This window comes from Chiloscyllium punctatum, chromosome 8 (assembly GCF_047496795.1).
Source record: "Chiloscyllium punctatum isolate Juve2018m chromosome 8, sChiPun1.3, whole genome shotgun sequence".
NCBI classification, from domain to species: Eukaryota; Metazoa; Chordata; class Chondrichthyes; order Orectolobiformes; family Hemiscylliidae; genus Chiloscyllium; species Chiloscyllium punctatum.
Window position 1 is genome coordinate 76339098 of NC_092746.1, and position 15738 is coordinate 76354835.

The 15738-nt window shown below is 40.4% G+C and overlaps 1 protein-coding gene across 1 annotated transcript in view; it reads left to right on the forward strand.

Moving 5' to 3' along the window:
- Nucleotides 1-15738, forward strand: part of itga8 (integrin, alpha 8) — a 219569-nt gene that overhangs the window by 168815 nt on the left and 35016 nt on the right. Inside the window, exons 26-27 of the mRNA XM_072575823.1 lie at nucleotides 6514-6639; nucleotides 13985-14098. Coding sequence (XP_072431924.1) covers nucleotides 6514-6639; nucleotides 13985-14098 — 240 coding nt within the window. The remainder of the gene's footprint in view (nucleotides 1-6513; nucleotides 6640-13984; nucleotides 14099-15738) is intronic.

The window sequence follows — 15738 nt, forward strand, 5'->3', positions numbered from 1 at the left end:
CAGGTTGGACTTGAACCCAGACCTGTGGCCCAGAAGGAGAAATACTACCACTGTGCCACAAAAGCCTTTCTGTCTAACATTAAGTGGTGCGAGGATTTTAATATTTTGGAAATTAATCAAAAACTTAATAAGTTTGCAGATGACACCAAAATTGGAGTTGTAGTGGACAGCGAAGAAAATTACCTCCAAGTACAATGGGATCTTGTTCAGATGGGCCAATGGGCCATGGAGTGGCAGATGGAGTTTAAATTAGATAAACATGAGGTGCTGCATTTTGGAAAAGCATATCAGGGCAGGACTTATAAACTTACTTGCAAAGTACTGGAGGGTGTTGAATAAAGAGACCTTGGATTGCAGGTTCATAGTTCCTTGAAAGTGGAGTCACAGGTAAATAAGATAGTGAAGGCAGTATTTGGTATGCTTTATTTGTCAGAGCATTGAGTTCAGACATTGGGAGGTTGTAATGCAGCTGTACAGGACATTAGTTCGGCTACTTTTGGAAGATTGTGTGCAATTTTGGTCTCCTTCCTATTGGAAGGATGTTGTGAAACTTGAAAGGGTTTAGAAAAGATTCACAAGCATCTTACCAGGGTTGGAGGGATTGCTGTACAGGGAGAGGCTGAATAGACTGGGGCTGTTTTCCCTGGTGCATCAGAGGCTTTTGGTGACCTTATAGAGGTTTATAAAATCATGAGGAGCAGGGATAGGGTAAAGAGACAAGGTCTTTTCCCTGAGGTAGGGGAGCCCAGAACTAAAGGACATAGATTTAGGGTGAGAGGGGAAAAATTTGTAAGGGACGTAAGGGGCAACTTTTTCAAGCAGAGGGTGGTGCGTGTATGGAAAGGGCTGCCAGAGAACATGGTAGAGGCTGGTACAATTACATTTAAAAGGCATCTGGATGTATATGAATTCGAAGGGTTGAGGGATACGGGCCAAGTGCTGTCAAATGGGACTAGATTAGGTTGGGATATCTGGTCGGCATGGACAAATTGGACCAAAGGGTCTGTTTCCATACTGCACGTCTCTATGACTCTAAACATGAATGCTGGAAATTATAAATAAAATCAGAAATTGCTGGAAAATCTCAGCAGGTCTGGTAGCATCTGTGGAGATAAAGCAAAGTTAACTTTTCAGGTTTTGTGCACTTCATCAGAACTGTTTTGTAACCAGGAAGTGGAGGTGCCTGTGTTGGACTGGAATGGACCAAGTCCGAAATCACATGACAGCAGGTTATAGTCCTACAGATTTATTGGAATTCGCAAGCTTTCAGAGCACTGCTCCTTTGTCAAATGGGAAAACATTGGTATATATGCTAGAGAAGGGATGAGGAGAGTTGAGGGGGCAAGGAGTAACCAATGGGTGGAGATGAAGTGCAGAGAGAGGGAAACACAGTTGAGCAGACAAGAGAGTAGGTAAATGTCAGCCTGAGGGAATGAACAGCTGCCAGTAGTGACCATTAGTGACTGACAATGTGGTGGCAGCCCATGTGATGAAAGGGCATAGTGTGTGGGGGTTGGAGTAAGGCCTTGGGAGAAGCTGCTCAGGCCCTAAAATATTCCATTTGATATTAAGTCCAGAAGGGTCCACCCTTTAATGGACTTTAACAACTGTCCTTAACCCAACCCTCACACACTGGACCTTGTCATCACAGGGATTGCTACCATACACAATCCATTATCAGCCACTAACAGCCCCCATTAGCAGTGAATGATTCTATAATGCTGACCTTAACCCAATCCTTGTCTGCCCAACTGTCTTTATCCCCACCCTTAATCCATTCTGTAGCATATGTCTTTAGGTGGTCTGGTACCAAGCTTTTCCCGGCTACAATCAGTTCTGAAGAAGGGTCACTAGATCCAAAACATTAACTCTGCTTTCTCTCTCCACAGATGATGCCAAACCTGCTGAGTTTTTCCAACAATTTCTGATTTTGTTTTTAATATTTTGCATCCCCTACTGATGTATGCTGCCAACAAATGCCACTGGTCACATTCACTGCACACAGCAGTCGTTCTACCACACAAAGTTGGGAAACTCCCTGTAGTACATTGACCTTCATTATTCACTCCAAGCCTTTCCCATCTTTTTCATGCTGTCTGCTTTAGCCCCTGTGCACTCTGTTTTCTCTCTCTACAAATGCTACCTCACCTGAGTATTTCCAGTATTTCTTTCAATTTTACAGTCCATATTTATCCTTTTTATGTAGTTTTGCACGTAATTGTTTTGTTTTTGACTTTTCGGTCCAAGACCTCAATTAGAAGGAAGTGTAAACAATGTAACCTCTCTAGAACTTCAGTCATCACTGAAAAATCTGAAACATTTGCAATCAATTAAAATTATTTCAGCAACATCATCAGTAAATACAAGCTGCTTTGGGGCACTTAGTCAGTACATACTAGTGCGCATTTAGCTGAAATTGCTTAACTGATTGAATGCTGAAAGACCATACTTTCAAAGATTAACTGCAAATTTCTGGCACAGAATGTTATAAAAGAGATTAGGGAATTGTCATGGGTATTTAAATAGGACCTCTTACTGAATGATGAGAGTAATCTTGAACCAAGCAACCCTACTACCTCAAAGGCACTGATCAACCAAATAAATGAGCAACAGATATATCTTTATACAGCTAATATTTTTCTTTTAGACACCCATGGGAGAACCAACCCTATCAGCTTAGGCATTTCTGATCCTGGAATGGGAAGAACTATCTAAAATTGGAGCTAGTGGAAACTTACAGTAAAACTGGGAAAATTCTTATACAGTGAAGAATAAATTTTTTTTGAATTAGAATTCCTACAGTGTGGAAACAGGCCCTTTTACCCAACAAGTCCACACTGACCCTCCGAACAATAACCCACCCCCCCACCCCATATTCATTGCTGACTAATGTGCCTAACCTACACATCCCTGAATGCTATGGGCAATTTCACATGCCCAATCTACCTAACCTGCATATCTTTGGACAGTGGGAGGAAACCCACTCAAACACGGGGAGAATGTGCAAACTCCACACAGACAGTGCCCGAGGCTGGAATCGAACCTGGGTCCCTGGTGCTGTGAGGCAGCAGTGTTAACCACTGAGCCACAATGTCGCCCATGTATCGTATTTTCCTTTCCCAAACTAGCAGGAGGTCCTTTGGACGGTAAGCCTGAAACTGTGCTGTGTGATTAGGATCAGAGTATATACTTACTGATAAGCCATCAGATTGGCCACAAAATTTATGAAAGCAGCATTGAGAAAATGCCAGCTACATCCTGGTGCAAAACATTCTCCCTGTTCACCTGGATCTTTAGTCAAATGTGCAACTCATCAGTTGCAGTTGACGTTAATTGAAATCACAGGATTCAGGGTGTAGCAAGTAAGCTTTACCAATTTAAACAGATATGGAAATGTAAGCAATATTGCTTAACAAATCTCAAGAACTCAAAGCAACAGAAAGAATTTCTCATTTTGACCATTTCCTGAAACTCAAATAAAGCTATTCCATGTGTTAACAGGGATCAACTGGTTGTTTATGGTCTTGATGGCCTCAACAGTTGAAGTGGAATACAGATGGTGAATATCCTTTGAGTGAGAGGGAAAGCAAGCCAGAAGGAAAACCAATAAAGCCACACACTTTTCCAACTCATTTTGTAAACCTCACAATGAAGCTCCAGTACATGCATTTCCAAGTATTACAGTTTTTCTATAAATTACATATTTCCACTAGGAAAGGAACATGAGCACCTTTACCCTGAATCTATTCGGTAAAGTATATGTGGACTTGCATCTGCGTTGCTTAATGAGACAGCTCTTAGCAATAAGGGCAAGATTGATATATATCTGTGTGTGGATTCATTTTTTCCAAAGTGTTGAATAGACATAGAAACTTTGCTAGGATCACAGAGAATCCTACAACCTGAAGAGAGGAACAGTTCTGCAATGCAATGTTCCCAGTCAAAAGCTAAGGTTGGCAAGTAGAGCTTGAAATAGAGGTGTTTTTCACTTTTTGATTCCTTTGCACACAACGTTTTTGGTCATAGATTCATAGAGTCATAGAGATGTATAGCACGGAAACACACACTTCAGTCCAACTTGTCCATCCTAACCCAATCTAGTCCCACCTGCCAGCACCCAGCCCATATCTCTCCAAACCCTTGCTATTCATATCCCCATCCAGATGTCTTTTAAATGTTGCAATTGTACTAGCCTCCACCACTTCTTCTAGCAGCTCATTCCATACACTTACCACCCTCTGCGTGAAAACATTGCCCCTTATGCCTCTTTTATATCTTTCCCCTCTCACCCTAAACCTATGCCATCTAGTTCTGGACTCCCCCACCCTGGAGAAAAGACCTTGTCTATTTATCCTATCCATGCCCCTCATGATTTTATAAATCTCTATAAGGTCACCCCTCAGCCTCCGATGCTCCAGGCAAACAGCCCTAGCCTATTCAACCTTTCCCAGTAGCTCAAATCCTCCAACCCTGGCAACATCCTTGTAAAACTTTCTGAACCCTTTCAAGTTTCACAACATCTTTCCGATAAGAAGGAGACCAGCATTGCACGCAATATTCCAACAGTGGCCTAACCAATGTCCTGTTCAGCCACAACATAACATTACAGTGTGACTGTAGAGAACATTTTATAAGCGTATCGTAGCTGTAGCCTCCTTTAGCCATTAGACTGTTGAGTAAGTCACAAAGATGAGATTATATCAAGATTGGGGCTGCTCGAACTCTTTACAAACACTTTCTAAGCACACTTGAATTGGTGGATATGATCTAGCAGATTACCGTAGTGTACAATAGACAACAGGAGTTTCAACAAGCAATAACAATAAATTTTAATGTGTAGCCATAAGGGATCTCAGTAATGACTTCAACGATCCACTTTGTATGAGGAAAAAATGAAAGAACTGTGGATGCTGGACATCTGAAACAAAAACAAAAGTTGCTGAAAATCTCAGCAGGTCTGGCAGCATCTGTGGAGAAAATCAGAGTTAACATTTCAGGTCCAGTGACCCTTCTTCAGAATAGTCACTGAGCAAGGGTCACTGTACCTGAAACATTAACTCTGATTTCTCTGCACAGATGCTGCCAGACCTGTTGAGATTTTCCAGCAATTTCTGTTTTTTATTTCCACTTTGTTTGAGATTTGTTTTTACTAGGCACATTGGAGAGAATGGAGCTGGAAACCAAAATATTGCTGAAATTGATACATTTTCAAATAGGTTGAAACTGTTGAGACCAAGTTAAACTTTTCTTACTATTATCAATGATAAGGCTTGACTTAGAATCAGACGAAGGACTCATTGTTGACCCGAGCATCATAGATAAATTAGATGTGACCCTAACAGAAAGGTATATCAATGGACCAGATTTTGCTACAGCGCGTCATTTTATGGTATCTGCTATTGGACATGCCCCAGCAAACCTCTGGTCAAGTTTTGCTGACAAAAAGATTGCTGGAAGATGAAACTAATAAAGGTGCAGCAAGGGAAATAGGACAACCAGAAACCGAGGACAAAGTGAGCAATAGGTTTTCACCTGAAGTAAATGAGATCTAAGGATTGAAAAGTTATGAGTGGGCCTGAGAAGGAGTGTGGACTAGATTATGTTGGGATATCTGGTCAGCATGGACAGGTTGGACTGAAGGGTCTGTTTCCATGCTGTACATCTCTATAACTCTATGACTCTATGATTGACCGACAGGTTTAGACGGTACATTTGAATCGGCTCAGTCTTGGAGGACAGAAGGGCCAGTTCCTGGGCTGTAAATTTTCTTTGTTCTTTGTTCTTTTCTCTTTGTTCTAAAACAGGAACAGAAAGAGAAATAAAGGATGGTTTAAAATGAAGTGCCAGAAAGGAAAAGTTAAAAGAAGGCTATGTTAAAGTTGACATTGTAAAATTTTCTTTGCCAGACCCATCAATTAGCAGTTACTAACATTTGCTATTAATCGAAGGGTACTTGTGTTCATAATGATGAGGCTTAACTTGCTGTGGTAAGTTTAATGAGCAAGTCATATGGATATAGAGATAAAGTTCCTCAGGAATATAAGTAATTGGAGAGGCTGAAGAGATGTAACTTTCACAAAGTAAGCGGGAACAGACCACACCCTGGTTAGCAACATTCAGATATTTGCATTAATCTACACATCCAACCCTCTATGTACCACTTACTCATAAATAATGGCAAACTCTGTAACTTTGCCCATAAATTCTGCATTATTATGAATACATTGGAAATATTTTTTTCAAGAGAAATGTAGAAGGTTATTGATTTGGTAGTACACTAACTTTCTAAAGAGTGATGGATAGCATCAAGCTGGGCTATAAGTTGCTGTGCATTCATGCTGTTGGACTCATTCAACTTGTGTGACAGTTTCAATAGACTGATTCAATTTAAAGGAACAATACGCCTTAAAAACGAAAGAAAGTGCACATGAAGTAGGTCAAATTTCACGATTTCATGGTTTCAATGGCCATCAGTCAGACTTGTCTCATGGTATGTAATTTTTCTGGTTGTAGACTGTTAACCGGTCAGCTCTGGGAGAACATATCAGCTTGCGGAACCCCACCACGACCACACATTACATCACAAGACGAGAAGTGCGGTTACCACAGCCCCTAAAATATGATTATGCAAGAATGCTGGTAAGGAAAGATTATGCTGATAGGGAAAGTTATTTTATTTATTAATAATTTAAGAAAATGTATTCCTTTTATAACTGCTTTGCCCTCCAAAAGACATGGGATAGATCAGTACCAGAGTTACAATTGCCTCCCTGTCTAACAGAGGTGCTTTTACTTTATTTGTGTATAACTGTTCAAAAGATTACAGACACAGATGTTTTTACTCTGACAACATTGTGACATATCTTTGGAGTGAAACAATCTTTGACTGTCTCAGGTTCCACCTTTGTCCCTGCTAATTTTCCTGTTTCTAGAATATTAGATACTCAGAGTGGCCCCTGACACCTCCCACTCCCCACACTCTTCTCCCTCAAGACCACTCCAGAATCTGCCAGGACTTTAATTGGATTGGCATAATAGATCCACAGAGGATAATCATAGCAACTTGCAATAGTCTTGTCATTATTCGCGACAGTCCCACAATGTAATGGGAAAGCAAATCTTAGGACTTATATACTTAATGGTAAGGTCCTAGGAAGTGTTGCTAAACAAAAAGACCTTGGAGTGCAGGTTCAATAGCTCCTTGAAAGTCAAGTCGCAGGTAGATAGGATAGTGAAGAAGGCTTTTAGTATGCTTTCCTTTATTGAGTATCGGAGTTGGGAGGTCATGTTGCAGCTCTACAGAATGTTAGTTAGGCTACATTTGGCATATCGCTTATAATTCTAGTTTCCTTCCCATCGGAAGGATGTTATGAAACGTGAAAGGGTTCAGAAAAGATTTACAAGGATGTTGCCAGGGTTGAAGGATATTGAGCTATAGGGAGAGGCTGAATAGGCTGGGGCTATTTTCCCTGGAGTGTCAGGGGCTGAGGGGTGACCTTATAGAGGTTTATAAAATCATGAGGGGCGTGGATAGAATAAATAGACAAAGTCTTTTCCCTCAGATGGGGAAGTCCAGAACTAGAGGGCATAGGTTTAGGGTAAGAGGGGAAAGATATAAAAGGGACTCAAGGGATAATGTTTTCATGCAGAGGGTGGTGTGTATGGAATGAGCTAGCAGAGGAGATGGTGGAGGCTGGTACAATTGCAACATGTAAAAGGCATCTGGATGGGTAAATGAATAGGAAGGGTTGAGAAGGATATGGGCCAAATGCTGACAAATGGGACTAGATTAGGTTGGGATATCTGGTCGGCATGGACGAGTTGGACTGAAAGGTCTGTTTCCGTACTGTACGTCTCTATAACTCTACCACTCTAATATATAATGAAACAATTTTCAGAGGTGTGAAAATGAGTCAGACATCGTTACTGGTATCCAATCAATCCAATATATCCTGGTGCTAGGAAAAGAAGCCCTGTCCCCTCAGTTGTATTGATACTATTTTGTTTAACATAACAAGAAATGACTCCTATAGTATTTGACTTAGGACAAATGATCTTTAGAACCCAGCGCAGCGATAGTATGTAAAGGAAAATAAATCAACTGTAGTGGACTGCTAACATCTGAAAAAATACTGTTAAATATGTCTGACTTTTAACCAAATACTTGATTCACTTAGATGAACTGTTAACTTCCTGGAACTTACAAAGCTTATGTTTGACTCCTATTTATGCTCCACTTTTTCTTTTAAATGAATATTGCCTTTTCTATAATTAAATGTCTGACTTTTATGCAATCCCTTCAGCAAGTCTCAGAGGTTTTTCACACCAACCAAGACTATATCCAGGTTTCTGTTTGCCCAATACGCAGAGCACGTTCTTTCTCAGTAGAGAAACACTGCCCTTCAACAAGTGTAGAAAGCTTTAACAGGCAACAGCTGAGTCAAGACATAAGGACATAGAAAGAGATGCACAGTTTGCCAATGTGAACTGAAAGCAGAGAGTCAACATTGCAGTTGAACACAAGACCCACAAATGCCTGATATTGGCCTCAGACTTTATTTACACGAAACCAGCAAGTTACAGATACCTGCTGCTTCCCTTGCAGTTCACTGGAAAAGAGGATTTCACTTTCAGGAGTCAGAGAAGCAGTCTTGCATTCCCTATTTCACATTCAAATTTTACTTTAAAAAATTATCTCTTTGGTCCTGCTCTTCAACAATGCCTTCCTGGTTTTGCTGCGTGAAGATTGTGTTTTCAGTGCCAGCCAGGTTGGTGACATTTAGAGTAGCTCAGTTTAGCAAAGGAGGCCTTAAATAGGTAAAGAGCCTACTGTAAGTACCAAAGGTGAACACTGGATTTGTTTTTTATGTCATCGTCAAGTAATGTTACATCAGGTAATGATGCAGTAGTGTTACATAATGAGTATACCATCCTGACAGCCACACCAAATTTGTAGACACGTAAATGTTTTATGCCATAGCTTCATTTAGTTTCCAGGCCAAGGATTGCTAGGTGTGTACAAAAATGCTTCCAAAATTCAACGAGGTAAAATTTAAAGAGTCTTCTAACATGGTACTCTGATTGGCTTCAGTCAGCCAGCCTTTCTGCTTTAATGGGGGAGTTACCCTATCTCCTTTAGGCTGTTATTATGTGGAGCTGATTGTAAAGAATCCTAACATGCAGTGACAAACCCATCTGTCCAGATTCCTTTGGTGAGCCAGTATGGCCAGTTAATTACCAATAATGCTTGAGAGTACTGTAGACGCCAGCGTTGAATTAGCAAGTCACACAGACCATCATGATGGAGCCAGACTAACTCTAAAATATTGGAGAATTTCTTGGTTTCACCATCAGCTAATACTCACCGCTAATTCTCTTGGATTTTTAAATCTATGTGCACAAAGTCGAAGGTATGCATGTTGAAATTCACATACCTTCTCCCAGACATATTATTTTTAGTGAACATCATAGATGATCCAGGGCTAAGTCAAAACAAGTGGCCAGAAAAATTTAAAAGCAAAATACTGCGGATGCTGGAATCTGAAACCAAAAGAGAAAATGGCTGCCAGACCTGCTGAGATTTTCCAGCATTTTCTCCTTTGGCCAGAAAAATTAATTGTAAGCTGTACAAAAAAACCCAAAATTAATTCTATATGTTTTTTTTAATCTGCACTAGGATAACAGACAGCTCCTCCACACATGAAATGGACAGAGCTGCCCCAGCTGTTGATCCAGACTGGAGTTTGCAGTTAACTATATATCATTCTGTTCTGTTCTCACTAGTATGGAGCTTGACATTAGGAGATTGAAAGTAGAAGAAAAGAGAGAAACATGTTCAAAAATGCTGTAAACTACATGTACCACGTAATTTTCTGAAGGCAGCTTGAATGTAAATACTGGGACAATGCTGCCAAAAAGTGCAGTCGTATTTAAACATTGATAAAATAATCTGTCTTCAGAAATTGAGGCCTTCAAATGAGGCTGTGTGCTTGATCTGAAAACAACAAAACAGGCACTCTTGGAATATTTGGACTGCCTTTTGACGTGCTTTTCTGGTTGAAGGTACATTTTGCTAATTGTAATGATTTGGAGAATTGCTTGAGAACATTGAGCTATTCACGATATTGTGGTCATGACAGCACTGCAAAGCCGCCTTTCCTAATGTGACCTTGCCTTATTTTTGTCTGACCTTGCCGCTCTGTAATTTGCTGTAAAACATGGTAAGCAAGACAAAGTGTAATCAGGCTGATGGATGTTCACTGAATAATTTAGTTATTTCTGGAAATTAACTTCCTTGATCACCTTTTAAGTGCAAAATGTCCTCTGTTCATTGCAGAACGTGCCATAAGATATACATAACTTCCTTAAAGTGATCTTTAACATTTTGACTCTAAATGTATGTGCATGACATAATGGCCTTTCAAAATGCAACAAGCTAAGTAATTGGAGTGCAGTAGACTTTAAAAGGTTAGCAGCTCTGAGAACTAATGTTGGTTTTTAGAGGCCCTGTGTTTGAATTCATTATGCAGGTATTTAATTCTTAATACCTTTCAAAATTTCCCTTTAAAATTTAGCTTAGTTCCATTTATTCTTGCAGTAGCATTTAACTGGCAGATTATAATTTTTTAGTATATTTATTTAATAGAATTTTATTGTTATCCCCTTTGAGTGGCAGGTCAGGAAGCCCTGGGAAGTGCTGCTGTATTAGCTTTCTTGGAGGATAATTATTTTCATTAAGCGTGTTTTCATTTAGCACACCACTTTTCAGAAATACCTCAGAAGTATGGAGTGTGGAGGAACAGAGGGATCTGGGTGTGCAAGTACATAGATCCCTCAAAGTTGCCACCGAAGTGGATAGGGTTGTTGAGAAAGCATATGGTGTTTTGGCTTTCATTAACGGGGATCAAGTTTAAGAGCCGCGAGGTTTTGCTACAGCTCTACAAGTCTCTAGTGAGACCACACTTGGAATATTGTGTCCAGTTCTGGTCACCCTACTATAGGAAAGATACAGAGGCTTTGGAGAGGGTGCAAAGAAGGTTCACCAGGATGCTGCCTGGACTGGAGGGCTTGCCTTATAAAGAAAGGTTGAATACGCTCGGACTTTTCTCTCTGGAGAGAAAGAGGAAGAGAGGTGACCTGATCGAGGTATACAAGACAATGAGAAGAATGGATAGAGTCAATAGCCAGAGACTTTTCCCCAGGGCAGGATTGACTGGGTATGAGGGGTCATAGTTTAAAATATTAGGAGAAAGGTACAGAGGGAATGTCAGAGGTAGATTCTTTACGCAGAGAGTTGTGAATGCATGGAATGTGTTGCCAGCTGTGGTGGTGGAAGCAGAGTCATTAGGGACATTTAAGTGACTGGTGGACATGCATATGGATAGCAGTGAGTTGAGGGGTGCATAGGGTAAGTTACTTTATTTTACGTTAGGATTAATCCTCGACACAACATGGAGGGCCAAAGGGCCTGTTCTGTGCTGTACTTTTCCATGTTCTATGTTCTAAGTACTGAAAGTAGAGATAGCTGTAAATTGGGAAAAAAAGCCTTAGATGTTAGAAAAATAACTTATGTTGCCAATATTTATACTTTTGTTTAAAGACAGTCATAAGGTGTGGTGGGGTGAATACACATGGAATATTTGAGGCAGTAAGCTGAAACCTGTTATACCCATTTCAACAGAGAACTATCATGATGCTTGTCATAGTCTACTGTAACTTATTGATTTGCAAATGGTAATATTACCTTACCATCTTTAAACTTTTCCAGTACACAGCACATGAATAACTTTTGAAGTACCATTCCATAAGCAAATCTGCTACAACAAAAATTGTTGGAGAAACCCAGCAGATCTGGCAACATCTGTGAAGAGAAAGTAGAGTCAACATTTTGAGTCCAGTAACCCTTCTTCAGAACTAATAGTAGCTCGGAAAACGTGGTATTTATGCTGTGTACAAGGGTTGGGGGAAGACAAGTGAGTGTAGAGGTGGAGATAGAGTCCCAAGAGAGAGGTATTTATAGTTAGGCAGGCAAAGGGATGGTCAGTAGGAAGCCAGGGATAAACAAAAGCTGGTAATGAGGCCCATAGGTAGGTGAAAATGGGTTGGCTGTGCTGAAAGCAGCCTATGCCATAATGAGGCCTGGGGTTTGTGGAAGTGTAAAGGACATGGGAGGAGGTGGAAGTGTAAAGGACATGGGAGGAGGTGGAAGTGTAAAGGATATGGGAGGAGGTGTTCAGGTACTAAAACTATTGAACTCGATATTGAGTTCTGAAGGCTGCAGAGTCCAGAAGCGGATGAAGAAATGTCATCTCAGCTTGTGCTGAGCAAGCCTGGGATAAAATATTGCCAGGGAACACAGTGGTGTGGTGAGTGGCAAGCAACTCAAAGCTTGGGGTCATTTTTACAGACAGAATGAAGTTGATCCACAAAGCAGTCACCCAAACTTTGTTTCATCTCCCCATCGTAGAGGAGACCACATTGTGAGTAGTGAATACAGTAAACTAAATTGAGCGAAGTGCAGTAAAACACACCTTCACCTGGAAGGTGTGTCTGGAGCCTTGGATAAGGAGGAAGGTATTAAACCTTCTGCAATTGCATGGGAAGGTGCCATTGAGGTGGAGGGATCCATTGGGATTGGGGAAGGAGTGGACCAGGCTGTCCCAGAAGGAGCAGTCCCTGCTGAATTCTAAGGGAGGGGACAGAAGTTCTGATGAAGGATCACTGGACTCAAAAAATTGACTCTGCTTTCTTTCCTTAGATGCTGCCAGACCTGCTATTTCTGCTTTTGTTGGAGGGGAGTATGTGTCTGGTGGTGGCATCCGGCTGGTAGTGGTGGATTTGCCGACTTATGATCCAATTCCGAGCAAATCTGCTAACCACTTTGACTTTGTAGTTTTAGTCCTGCTAATCTATTATTGAGCTCACCTCATTAATGTCCGGCTTCAATCAGAGCAGGACTTACACACTTAATGGTAAGATCCTGGTGAGTGTTGCTGAACAAAGAGACCTTGGAGTGCGGGTTCATATTTCCTTGAAAGTGGAGTCGCAGGTAGAGAGGATAGTGAAGAAGGCTTTTGGTATGCTTTCCTTTAGTTGTCAGGGCATTGAGTATAGGAGTTGGGAGGTCATGTTGTGGCTGTACAGGACATTAGTTCGGCCACTTTTGGAATTTTGTGTGCAATTCTGGTGTCCTTCCTATTGGAAGGATGTTATGAAATTTGAAAGGGTTCAAAAATATATATAAGGATGTTGCCAGAGTTGGAGAGCTACAGGGAGAGGCTGAATAGGTTTGGGCTGTTTTCGGGGAGTGTTGAAGGCTGAGGGGTGACCTTATAGAAATTGATAAAATCATGAGTGGTATGGATAGGATAAATAGGCAAGGTTTTTTCCTTGAGGTGGGACAGGTCCAGAACTAGAGGGCATAGGGTGAGAGGGGAGAAATTTAAAAGGGACCTAAGGGCAACTTTTTCACGCAGAGGATGGTGTGTGTATGGAATGAGCTGCCAGAGGAAGTGGTGGAGGCTGGCACTATTACAACATTAAAAAAGGCACCTGGATGGGTAAATGAATAGGAAGGGTTTGAAGGGATATGGGCCAAATGCTGGCAAATGGGACTAGATTAGCTTAGGATATCTGGTCGGTGTGGGCGAGTTGGACCAAAGGGTCTGTTTCCGTGTTGTACATCTCTGAACCTATGACTCAATGTTACTATGTGCACTCACATAGGAATTTGCCACATCAAGTGGCAGAATGATGTGCTATAAAATTCTTTGGGAGTAGGGCTCCCCACAAGAATGTTTATAAGCTTTCTTTTTGATAATGTAAATAAAAAGCACACTTTACAAGCATTACATGCAAGACCCTATTTTGAGTTTCTTTTTAACCTTATGATTGCCTGAGGTGAAAAGGAATCAAAGAATCGTGCAAAGTCAGTTCAGTTGTGTCTCCGTTCAGTTTCTTATCATTGACCATTTTGTTTTTACAGAATTGTAGCAATATTGATTGTACAAAAATAGTTTGCGATGTTGGTCAACTGAGAAGGGGGCAGAGCGCAGTGCTGAATGTTTGGTCTCGAATCTGGGTTGAAACCTTCTTAAAGGTAATGTACAAAGTAATTTATTATGGGCTGTATAGGAAATTGTCTAAAACTAAAAACTTGTTTTTTTTCAATGAACTTCTCATATATCAATCACAAACTGATCTGGGTTAATTTGTTTAGCCTCTACACAATCTTAAACTTTGGCTTATGTTAGAACTAGCGATGTATTTTAAAAGTATGTTTATGAAACATATATGATGAAATTTTTAATTACATATTACATAATACATTGTTTGGGGAAAGTATTAACTGAATAATATTGATTGTAATAAATGCTTGTTTTATCACTGTGTTTAGAAATTTGAATGTGCATTAATTTAATATGCATCCACAGTTCGCTTCATTCTGCACAAAATATTTCTCAGATTTTTGCCACATCTGTTAATCTGTCAACAATCAGGAGAAACTTTTTATTCTTACTACACTCCATGTTTGTTTATGAAAGATAGTTCCCTCGGTGCTACTGAATCTTCTGACTTATTCATCTAACCTCTTAAACTATGTTAGGAAGCAATCACAAAAGCAAATATTGCCTAATAACACAAAAAAGTTGTTTTTGCACATGCTAATTCATGAGAGTGCCTTGTTTCTTATATTCATTCCTGAGATATGGACGGCATTGGCTGGGCCAACATTTATTGCCCATCTCAAATTGCCCTTGAGAAAGTGGTGGTGAGCTGCCTTCTTGAACTGCTGCAATCCATAGTGAGCAGGTACACCCACAATGCTGTTGGGTTGAGTGTTCCAGAACGTTCACTGATGCTGAGTCAAGTACAGTGGTGACCCCGGAGTCCGAACGCCCTATTGTTCGAACAAATTGGAATCCGAACAATTATTTCGAGAAAACCTTGCCCTAAAATCCGGACACATTTTCAGAATCCGAACACCACGTATCGTTCAGGTCGCACATTGTTCAGTTAGTCCCGGGAAGTAGTTGTGAAAGCATCCCTTGTGTGTCCATCACTAGTTTACCTCATGTTTTCACCTTGATTTGTGCTGGTTTTTTAAATTATCACCCTTGTGCATTCACCATGGCACCCAAGAAGAGCAGTGAAGCAAATAAGAGTAAGAGGAAGTCCGTGAGAACGACAATTGAGTTGAAGAAAGAACTTATCGCTAAGCATGAGAGCGGTACGCGTGGGACCAGAAACGGATTCATTCACTTTCCATTATTTCTTATGGGGAAAATAGTTTTGGAATCCAAATTTTTCACAATCCGAACAGCCTCCTGGAATAAATTAAAGTCGGATTCCGAAGCACTGCTGTAATGGCAATATATTTCCAAGTCAGGACTCAGTTTGGATATCTTTCTGTTTAAATTCTTTATCAATTCAGCTATACAAGCATGTTTGCTTCTTTATGTTACTCCTTTTGGATGAAGCAAAAGCTTTCAGCTAGCTGATGTATTGCAAGGTTTCTCACAAATTACCCATGGTTCATATTTCCATTATATAAACAAATTAGTTGTTGAGCATTATATATGCTAATGTTAAGGGCAATGCCATTTTTGTGAAATGTTCTGCAGTACATTAGAGCACAAAATGATAACAAAGTAATTCAAACTATTCATTGAAGAGGTTTTAATTTTGTAATCAAAATTTAGGAATTTTTTTTCAGCTATTACAAGTATCAGTGCTCAG